Consider the following 11,486-nt stretch of genomic DNA (forward strand, 5'->3'; position numbering starts at 1 on the left):
TAAACTTGCTATTAAACTGACCCTTTGGAATTTCACTCTCTTTGCTTCATTCAGTGAATGACCACAAATATCTACTTATATTGCTAATAGGTCTTATTTCCAGTTTGAAACTGCATAATATGAGCTTCACTCAGTTTACAGCCATCAACAAACATTATAGTTTTGGAACTGCTCTTTAAAATCGTCAGAAGACAATCCACGTAAGATAGAAACGAGAGTTGTGGCATTCTGTATGTTACCCCTCCCAAATTCTGAGGTGATTTTCATACCTGTTAATGAAACCCTCTGCTGCTTTCTGTTACATATGTAAGACTCCATCTGTGTGAGAGAGATATATCATTAATGCCGTAACACTTCGCTTTTAGAATTTTGTGAGCCACACAATAAAAGGCCACGGCAAGTTCACAGAATACGTCAATGGGATAATTATTCTCGTTAAGCTTTGTTAGCAATTAATTTGTGAGCTCTCGTATTGCTTTCTGTGTGAATAATCCTTTACAAAAGCAAAATTGAGGGGCTGTTAATGGGTTCTGATCCATCATTCTACTGTAGGCTGCTAACTCAGACAAAATGGTAGAGTGATGTACACCTGCAGCTTCCTTGTCTCCAGGTTTTAAATGGCTGTTACACCTTTCAGGAAATACGCTTAGAGTCATTGACCGATTTGCTAAGATAGCTTAAGGATAGTACTATCAGGTCGGCACAAGATTTTAGGAATCTGCTGGAAACACCATCGTAGCCAGTAGAAGTACATTTTAGTGGCCTGGTGACTTCTGTAAGCTCCTTAGGGGTTATATGTCTGAAGCCAAAGTATGTCGGTGATGCATGCAGTGTCTGCATCTGTAATGCGTCTGTATTTGGTAATTCATTCTGGGTGTGTCTGCAGCCACTGTGAGGAAGTAATCGTTAAATTTCATGGCCGGTGACCGGAAAGCGTCACAATTTCTTCGACAATTATTTTTTGGGGGTCAATTTCATTTGGAGGGCTACTTTTGTTTGCCCTTATTTCTTTCTTCTTTCATTTTACCCTCTTTGGGGTACACTGGATCAATCATTTCTTTGTTCGTTGTTCTTTTCTTAGGGCCCAGTATTTCTTCATTCTTTCTGATCTTCTTCTCCTCTCTTCTTCTGAGATGAAGGGTTTGGACTTTTGTGTGGATTTGTCTTGCAACCTTATGTTTTCATCTTTAGTAATTAATTTAGCAGTTCGATCAATAAGTGAATTTTCTGAAATCTTTAATTCCACTAGGTCTTTCTCAGTTTCTTTAAACCAGTTGGGCTTCGTTTTTCGGTTACGGAAGAAGTCAAAGATTTGTTTAGTTAATCTGTTGGAACTGATTCTGAGAAGATGACCATAAAAATTTATTCTCCTTTTTCGCATAGAATCTGAAAGTTTTTCAATTTCCTTGTAGAGAGTTTCATTTTTGATGTATATAATCTTATTGCCTTGAAATTTTGGCCCAATGATTTTTCTTAAAATTTTTCTTTCCTTTAGCTCAAGTTTCTCCATTTCGCCTTTGAAATTCATGTTAAGTGTTTCTGCTGCATACAGTGCTTCTGGCTTAATCACTGTCTTGTAATGTGTAATTTTGGACCCCCATGAAAGGGATTTTTTGTTAGTTGGTGGGCCAATTCAAGTTTATTTTTTCTGGATTCCATTGCTTTGCTTTCCCCAGCATTCCGACTAATCCATTCTCCGAGATATTTGAATTCTTTTACTATTTCAATCTTCTGTTCTTGAACTTTGAGGTGTTTACATGAGTGCTTGATGTTTGTCAATATCTTAGTTTTTTCAAAGGAGATGTGAAGACCAATTTTAGCTGCTTGTTTCTTTAGTTCAAGGATTTGCTCCCGTGCTTCTTCCATTGTTTCAGCAAACAGGGCCATATCATCTGCAAAAGCAATGCAATTTACTTTAAGGTTCTTCTTTTTGCAACCCAGTCTTATACCACTCTTAATATTTGTGTTCCATTCTCTGACTACTTTCTCAAGTGCACAATTGAACAGCAACGGTGAGAGCCCATCGCCCTGTCACACTCCCGTTTTTATTTCAAAGGGTTCCGATAGTTCGCCCATAAATTTAACTTTCGAAAAAGTATTTGTAAGGATCGCTTTTATAATATTAGTTGTTTTCTTATCCAAACCCATTTCTTCCAGGACTGATAACAGAGATTCTCTATCAATCGAATCATATGCTTTTTTGAAATCAATGAAGGAGATTACGTATGTCTTTGCCCTTGAATTTTGGTATGCCATAATGTTTCTGAGGTTTAGTATTTGTTCCGAACATGATCTTCCCTGGTATTCCCCGATTTGTGGATCCAATTGCGGCTCTGCCCTGTTCAAAAGGACTTTAGAAAGAATCTTGTACGTTATATCCAGCAGTGATATTCCTCTGTAATTGTTGGGGTCTGTCATCAAACCTTTCTTGTGGATAGGGTGGATGAGAGCTGTTCTCCATTCTGCAGGGATCTCTTCTTCTTTCCAGATTTGATCAAAAACACACTTTAGGGATGTAACTGTATTTTTGTCAGCCTTTTTCCATAGTTCGGCCACTATTTGATTTTCTCCGGACGCCTTGTTGTTTTTGTTCTGAAATGACCTTCTGTAGTTCTTCAGTCGTCGGTGGTTCTGAATCCGGCTTCTCACGGTTGTTTGGCATGGATTCAAATTTTTCAAGGATGGGTTCACAATTCAAGAGTTTCTCAAAGTAGCCTGCTAGTATTTTGCAGTTTTCCGTGTTGTTAGAGCAATGGTCCCATTTACATCACGAAATTGGAGGGTGGGTGCTTTGTACCTTGATAACTTTTGTTTGAAAGTTCTGTAAAAGCTTCTTGTGTTGTTTTTAGCAAATTCTTCATCAATTTGGAGGAGAGTTTTGTTTTCATGTGTTTTCTTAATCCTTTTTATATTTTTATCTACCAGTTTTCTAACTGTAATGAAATTCAGTCTACTTTCTTCTGTTTTCTGTGATTGCCAATTTTGCCATGCCTGTTTTCTCGTTTCAATGAGGGCATCACATTCCAGCGACCACCAGGCATGTTTTTTACTTTTTTTGTTAGGTGCTATCCGTTCAGCTGTAGTAATGAGGTTTTCCTTGATATCCCCCCCAGCTTTGTGTCTGAATGGTTTATGTTGCTTTTGTGAATTCATCTGATTTTAATATCTTTTCTGTGCTATACTTCCGACCCTTAATTTGTTTCATGCTGCGTTTCCTGTTTGGGATGACTTTGAACTTAATTTTAGAAAGGTAGTGGTCTGAATCCAAATTTGCACCCCTGAGTACCCTAACATTCATGATTTCTTTGTTAGAAATCTTCTTGATTGCCACATGATCAAGTTGAAATTCCCCAAGGCTAGGATTTGGGGATACGCAAGTCTTTTGTCTTCGTGGTAGTTTCTTGAAAGCTGTGGATTTAAGAATTAAATTGTGTGCTTGGCAAAGTTCTATTAGTCTCACACCATTTCTGTTTGTTCTCTTGTGTGCTGGATACTTTCCAACTATTTTCTTATATCTTTTTTCTTTACCAATCTGTGCATTAAAATCTCCAAGAAGAATGATGATGTTTTTATCTGGAATTTTCTGAATAATGTCATCTAGATGATTCCAAAAGGCCTCCACTTTTTCTTTGTTTTTCCTGTTATCCTCATTTATAGGGGCATGTGCATTGATAATTGTGTAGATTTTGTTTGTGCTTGTGAATGTAAGACTTGAGATTCTTTATGATTGGGAATCAAAGCCAACTATTGAGTTCAAAATTTGTTTGTTGATTATAAAGGCTGTCCCAAGATGTGGTACATTTTTCATTACTCTCGGTCCCATTTTCCCTTTGTATATCCTAAAACCTTCGGAATCGAAGGTATCTGTATCCACGTATCGTGTTTCTCGAATGGCTGTTATGAGTACATTGTGGTTCTTTAGCATATCTGTTAGATGTTTTAATTTTGCGGTTTTCAACAATGAGTTTGCATTGAAAGTTGCTAGGTACGTTGATTGCCTATGTTGAAATTTGCATGAGATTCCAAGACACTCCAACTTGTCTTTGTGCAATGTTGCAGACTCCCCAGAATCCGAATGTCTGCTGACTTACTGGCGTACGGTGGATCGTCCGCCTGGGGTAAAATAGTTTACATCACACACTTCCGTGATTGATGAAAGTTATTTTGGGTGTGGCCCAAAGGCCACAAAATATACAACCAAGATTGTGAGTCCTGGAGGTATTTCTTCCGCTCTCTCCGCCGTTTGGAATCTGAACTTCCTCTTCCGCCTTTGAGACCGTTGACCAGGTTTCACCTAGTGACCCTAGGCAGGGGCCCTTACAGGGTGCTGCCATCCGGAGCCAGATGGACCCAGGCTTTTGTACGAGGTGTTACTCCTCCCCCTCCTCCTTCCTCATCACTTGCGAAATGAGGCCCAGTACTTGGGACCGGCAGTGGTGGAGTTTTGCCTCATTTAATAATTTTGCAAATAGTTTTAGTCTTATTCGTCGAGTTTATGGTCTTTTGAGAATTGTACACGATCTTTGCCTTTTTAAGACGAGAGTAGAGGATTCGGCAATATCGGTGGTAATTTACTTTCGGATGTCGACTACTGCCTGTTCTACGAATTACGTAGAGCCCTCTCTTCCTGACATTTGACTCTTTAATCCCGATAGTTATCTACCCTCGTCCTCACTTGTGTTCGATTTTGCCCTCGTGCGTGTTTGGTGAAACGAGAATCGCTGTAGGAATATGTTTGGTAACTACGAGTCAACTTTAATGTAAGCTCTGCCTGCTCTATAAATCTCTCCCCAGCATCATTTCACTGAGTCATTCTGTACGAGTCTGTCACACAATACTTTTCTTCTGTGATCTGCACATATCAGGTCAGTAAATTTTATCGCTCACATTTGACCGTCACGGTGAGATTAACTGTCGACTGTTTGTTATGCAGCTAAGTCACTACAGGGTGTTGGGTCTACAAACAAATTGTCCGTAACTGTTGTGCTATGTCCTTCAGTCCTTGCAGGGAATTTTACTGTGGGAAAATAATCTGGATCTGGATATCCACAAACAGTGCCTTCCAGGAAAGTCTGCGTAACCATTCAAATCCTATTTCGGCGTGGGAGCGGGGTGTCTTCTGCTTACTACCTCTGCCAGTTGCCTCGGTCATCCCTCTTTTAGTCTGTCTGTTAATTACTTTTACATACGGTTAGTCCTTTTCTGCTACACACTGCTCTACATTTTTAGGAGTGTCTCTTCATTTAGCACTCTGACAAATGCGTGCCCTCGACGGTTCCTTATCCTCGATGCTAGCGACAAACAGACGGAGGATTCCTGACTGTACCCTCCCTCCTTCGCGAGTCGTTATTTCTCTAAGCTCGTTTTATTGTTGTCAGTCCTCCCGGTTTTCATTACACTTCCAGTCTTTACACAGATAGTATTGCGGTCCTCCTCCTCGCAAAGCTACGACGAACTGTCTGTTCACAAAAACTGTTACAGAAAAGAAGGATTTAAATTAGAGAAGGCCTTAGTGCCTAATAGAGGACTACGAGGTTTACAAAATACGCCCACACGACTCTCCACTCTCGATGGCGGTCTGACGGAGTCACAACTCGACGGTGGCGTCGAGGTCCGCCGAGCTCGTTTAAGTTCGACGGGGCTAAGTAGAGTCTTTGCAGCATCTTATAATGTCTCCGGCAGTATGAGACATCAGATATGGCAGTACGCCCAGGACTGTGTCCTAAGGCCGATAAAACAAAACGCGTCGAGGATCATTTATTTAGTCGCCACCTCGCCCCAGCCGTCGCCTGTCACCACAGACGAGCCCCGCGGGAGGAGTTGGGGTGGGCTTCGTCTACACTCTTCTGTAGCCGGTGCAGTTACTTCTCATTTCTGGCAGCAATATTCCTCTCGATGCACCAATTTTGCCACTACTATGTCCTACCACAATTTGATTAGATTTCTGAGCGATGTCACCAACTCCAGATGGACTAGCTCTCAAAGCTCGGAATGACATTATCTCTCTCCTTAGTCCCCTAACTTCTGACTGACCGACCGAGCTACTACTGTTTAGAGAACAAAATAATTGTGATGTCATTGTTCGTACTTTGTATTATCCAACATATGCTAACAGATATCAGAAAAATTATAACTTTTCACGAACCCGTCTCCTGCTAGGGGTCACCTTAAGCACGGATGGTATTCTGGCATCTCTCACACTTCATGTTCACACACGTGTGATACGTTATTGGAGAACTATTTGGGTCAGAGTGTCAGTAGGGTAAGTCTATGAACCAGGTTATGAAATCTGTCACTCTCTGGAGTGACATTATTTTATTCCCCCCCCCCCCCCCCCCCCCACCTCTGCAACTGACTATTTGTGACTGTACAACACATCAACTTTACTGGCTCATTTTAATAGATCCTACCAACTCTGCCTTGTTAGAACAATTTCATATTTATGAATGAAAACATTTATTCGAACTGGTCTAATGTTACTGACTTTTTGTAAATATATTATGTATAATTATGTTTTGTGCATTTGTGAATCCTTGATGTTGTTTTGTGTGCTTATGATTGCATTGTGTATATGTATTTATATGCAGATTCCTCTGGAATATATCCATTCCAACAAAATAATGTTTTATGTTTGTACTGTGTGTTTGTAAGACACATCAAAAGAATATTCTGTGTTTGTTAATTTGTATTCTGAAGCTGTCCTGCGATATTTAGATTAAATATTTGGATGTGGCACACAGTGTAGATTGACCGACAGCATGGTGTTTTATTGGCTGTTGTGTTTTGAAAGCATGTTAGATGCTTGTGTAATGTAATTAAAGTAGTTAATTGGCTATGTATTAGGAATGTGTATTTCTACTCTAGTTTCTCAATTAACAAAGGAACAAATATTAATTTTTGCTTTGTACTTATTTATTTGTATCTCACTAATAGACTACCAAAGCTAGCATTGTATTATAATGCTCATAAGATTAAGACATTTTTATAAGTAATAGATCATGCACGGTAAGATAATGTAATGTTTACCGATTTAAATAGCTGTAAACTGGAACTTTGCGTGTAACCTATGTTGTTCAGGAATTAAAAAAAAAAAATCACAGCTGTTGCATATCACCATTTCATTGTTGTCACATTGTAAGGGTCACCTTTGAATACGGAGTGACATCCCACACAGATCAATTTGTGAGAATGAAGCGCAGTGCGTCATGTAGTCAGTGGTAGACTTTTTGCTTCCAGCAGCTACATGAGTCGTATAAAAGCTTTATTATGTTTATACGAATCCCTGTAAAGGGATATGAAATATTAAAATTTTCTGTGCTCTTTCAAAGTACATATAAACACATGCTGTGAGTGTTCTGAACCAGTGTACGTATCTCTGGCTTTAAGCTGAGACCTCTTTGGAAAAGAATGTAATAAGAAAACAATAAAAGCCAAATTTGACTTAATAGCATGCTTATGAAAGACTGTAATATTAAAATTCTGTTTATTGAAAGTTAATTGGATTATTTCAGTTTAATGATTGCAGAGAAGGGTATTCTTCATAACTCAGTTGGCTGCTGCAGTGGACAGCTTCACTGCTGTGCAATTTTGAAAGTAGGGGATGAGTACTGACAGAAATAAAGCTGAGAGGGCAGGCCAAGTGTGCCCCCATGGCCCAGCTGGCGAGGTTCTGTGTTCAAATCCCAGACTGGCAAAAAGTCTTAATTTGCTGGGAAGTTTTGACTTAAACAATATCTTACTTGCCCTTCTACATATTCTGTACGATTGCCAACTGCGAAACTAAAGAAATTCTAATGTACTCGGAGGCATTCACGAAGTTGTTATTCCCAACCATTCTGCGAACGGTGTAGCGAGGAGAAAAAATGATAAAAGTCTGTTGTGTACCCTTCACAGTGTACACATATATAGTAGGCGCGGGTATACAGCGTGTCCGAAAAGTCTTTGCACGACTAGGTCAAACCTATTTTGGAGAACTTACAGTTCTGCTAGATACATAGTTTATAAATGTAAATGCATTTCCATGTCCTCCACAAGTTGTCAAAACTATGTATCTGCCAGAACTGCAAGGCTTTGAAAGGCTTCCCAAATATTTTTGGACAACTCTGCATCTGTCTTGTGCTGACACTGAGCCACGACAACCTCGACTGGTCCCTACGAGTTGTCTCGGGTGGTGGCCATTTCAATGTTGGTGAACTATACCCGACACAGTGACAAAAGAAATGTTTACCGAGAAATCTTAATGCTGAAGTATGCTGGAGCTCCATCCTGCTATAACATCAGACGATCCACCATTTCCTTGTCTTCGAGCTGAGGTATTAACCACATTTGCAATGTGCCCTTATAAGAATTTCCATTCACATACCGTTCAAAAAATATTGTCCAGGCAGTATCATTATGACACCCTTGCCCATATAACTGGAGGTGGATTCCTTTCCAATTCTTGCACACGATCTGAACATTCAGAAAGCACGGCAGACTGCAACTCGCTGCTCTGTTTAGTTGTCAGATAATTTATTCACAAATACCGATCTAAATTGTTTTCATTTTCAATTTTATTTAATTTTTTTAAAATACAGTCACACCTTGTGAACTGCAGTACTTAAAGTTCAGTAACTTTTGTGAGAACAGATTTCACTTGAGGCTGTTCAATTCATTGAACCACATTCTCTCACGCCCACTATGCAATACTTTGACGCTTCTCAAAACAAACCATGTTTCTCCCAATCTAGAGGTCACCTTTTGAGGCGGAGGCCTCACCAAAATGATCTCTAAATATACTAAGTATCTCTCACATTTTTTGCTCTGTTTATGTACACTTGTGCACCCACAGAGACAACTGTATCCACTCACATCAGACATTGATTCACAACTGAAACCAAACAATATAATACTGATAACAAAGTATGAGTACTAACAAGGCAATTGTACAAAGGCGAAAGGTCACGGGGACTTCTTGGACACCTGTACACAAATAATGTGACACGACAGTCTGTAAAGGAAAATAGGGAAGAGGAATGTCGACAAGAAAGAGCGAAGTGTGCAGAATGTGATTTCTCGTATGTTTATTACAGCACAGATGGAAGTAATTTGTAAAGAGTCAATGAAATTATACTAGTCTGTAGACAATTCACAGTCACAGTGACTCGTTATCCGCAGCATCCGCACAGAGCCGCCGACTCCGGACAGCGAAGCGGGCAGCGTGTAGGGGTGAGGCAGAAGGCATACAAACTTCGGCGCTCTCCACTCTCCTCCAACCGCAGCCCCCCAACCTGCCCTGCCCCTCCTCACCGGCAGAAGAGACCCCCCCTCGAGGCATCGAGGTGCGGAGACGCTTCCTCGGAGCCACAAATGGACCGGCTGAGCGTCCAGCAGTGTCGTCCTCTGTTCGGCGTCACCGGTTTGCTTCCTTGTAGCGACTGGAAGTAAATATTTTGTAATCCCGATTGCAAACTAAATGTTGTTGCAAAAAGGTGTGCAAAATTGTCTCGGAAGTAGCACATACTTTTGCTGGGATCTAGAAAGGTAAAAGGGATGCTCTGTTACGATGATGAAGCATATAGTTTTTAAGAGGTAAATATGTTTAGTCGCCAAAAGTCCGGAAACGGAATGAGGCACATTTACTGCCCTCACTTTTTTGGATTATTGGCTAGTTTCTCCACATGTACCTGACTGTTTAAATATTTTTATTCCGCATGAGAGTTCCTCAAAGAAATTTGTTAAAATTGTTCCGAGTTGCCTTTTGTCGTAAGTTAAATAGCTATATGTCATTACAGTTTGGAGCAAGTCTGAGGCTTATTTATTGCAACAGTGGTGCAAAATGTGATATACTAACTTGCTGTATGTTTTACAATACATACTTTCCTGTGCTGGTCTAGCAAGGAAAAATGAGCATAGCAGAAATATTTTTACTGGTAAAGCTTGTATTCCAATCTCAAGTCTTTGTAAATTAATTTATATTTGTGTTTGTCTACATACAATTTTATAAAGCTATGCTCACTAGCGAGTTTTAAATGAGATAAATTGGAAACTGTATATGATAACAGCTGATCATTAAGTATCTGGCGTGAGTCTAAGGAGGAGACTGTTTATATGTCATTATAAAAAGTCATAAACACTGCTCTGCATATACAAAATCACAAAGTAATATCTGTAAATGATTGCATGTCATTGCACCTGTCAAGTGTCTATAAAGATATGGTAACCATATTTTTTATAGTTTCCACTATAAAGGGAAAAGATGGAAGTTCAAAGTTTTAAAGTGTTCTGAAATTTGTCTTCCATAAGTCACATGTGATACTACAGTGGCAATACATGTATGATGTATGTTATAATATGTAGGCAGCAATTATTTAGTCATTTGTAAACAGGAACATAGAAAATAGCATTTTCTGAACTTATATTTAATGATGAATGTGTTACTTTTGGAATATATGATACATCATCACATGTGATTACTTCTTTCCCGGTTGCTGTTAATTGCATAAAAAAGATTTTTATGCATAACTGTATCTCCCCTTAGTGCATTATTGAGATTTTGGCTGGATGAAGAAACAAAATATGAATCCGTATGGATAAGAAAGGAATGGTGCTGCAATAAATCACAGTGAGTTTTCTCAACAGTCTCTTCTTCCCCACCCCCTCCCCCTTCTTTACCAGTAACAAATTACTTAAGGCATCGGATTGTTGTGTTTCAGGAACTGTAAAGTAAGTGTCTCCATATTAATTCTTCCTGTCATTTTTTTGCTAAGTAATGTAATAATACTCTCCAGTTGACAATATTTTTGGTCTGTGAATAGCTACAAACTGTTTTGGATTGACTTGAACTGAAAACTGTATGACATAGTTCCATTTACCATGTCTGTACACCATACAGTGCAAAAGGAATAATTTGATGAGGATGGTGAACTCTACGTAGAGAATCTTACAAACTACTAACATGACACATACTACACTCCTGGAAATTGAAATAAGAACACCGTGAATTCATTGTCCCAGGAAGGGGAAACTTTATTGACACATTCCTGGGGTCAGATACATCACATGATCACACTGACAGAACCACAGGCACATAGACACAGGCAACAGAGCATGCACAATGTCGGCACTAGTACAGTTTATATCCACCTTTCGCAGCAATGCAGGCTGCTATTCTCCCATGGAGACGATCGTAGAGATGCTGGATGTAGTCCTGTGGAACGGCTTGCCATGCCATTTCCACCTGGCGCTTCAGTTGGACCAGCGTTCGTGCTGGACGTGCAGACCACGTGAGACGACGCTTCATCCAGTCCCAAACATGCTCAATGGGGGACAGATCCGGAGATCTTGCTGGCCAGGGTAGTTGACTTACACCTTCTAGAGCACGTTGGGTGGCACGGGATACATGCGGACGTGCATTGTCCTGTTGGAACAGCAAGTTCCCTTGCCGGTCTAGGAATGGTAGAACGATGGGTTCGATGACAGTTTGGATGTACCGTGCACTATTCAGT

The 11,486-nt window shown here is 39.9% G+C and overlaps 1 protein-coding gene across 1 annotated transcript in view; it reads left to right on the plus strand.

Annotated features, from left to right (window-relative positions):
• LOC126428468 (glycerol-3-phosphate dehydrogenase [NAD(+)], cytoplasmic) overlaps positions 1 to 10,617 on the plus strand; it is a 110,925-nt gene extending 100,308 nt beyond the window's left edge. The window contains exon 9 of the mRNA XM_050090403.1: positions 9,157 to 10,617. Coding sequence (XP_049946360.1) covers positions 9,157 to 9,205 — 49 coding nt within the window. The 3' untranslated portion in view covers positions 9,206 to 10,617. The remainder of the gene's footprint in view (positions 1 to 9,156) is intronic.
• Positions 10,618 to 11,486: the final 869 nt, after the last annotated feature.

Source organism: Schistocerca serialis, chromosome 12 (genome assembly GCF_023864345.2).
Source record: "Schistocerca serialis cubense isolate TAMUIC-IGC-003099 chromosome 12, iqSchSeri2.2, whole genome shotgun sequence".
Taxonomy (NCBI): domain Eukaryota; kingdom Metazoa; phylum Arthropoda; class Insecta; order Orthoptera; family Acrididae; genus Schistocerca; species Schistocerca serialis.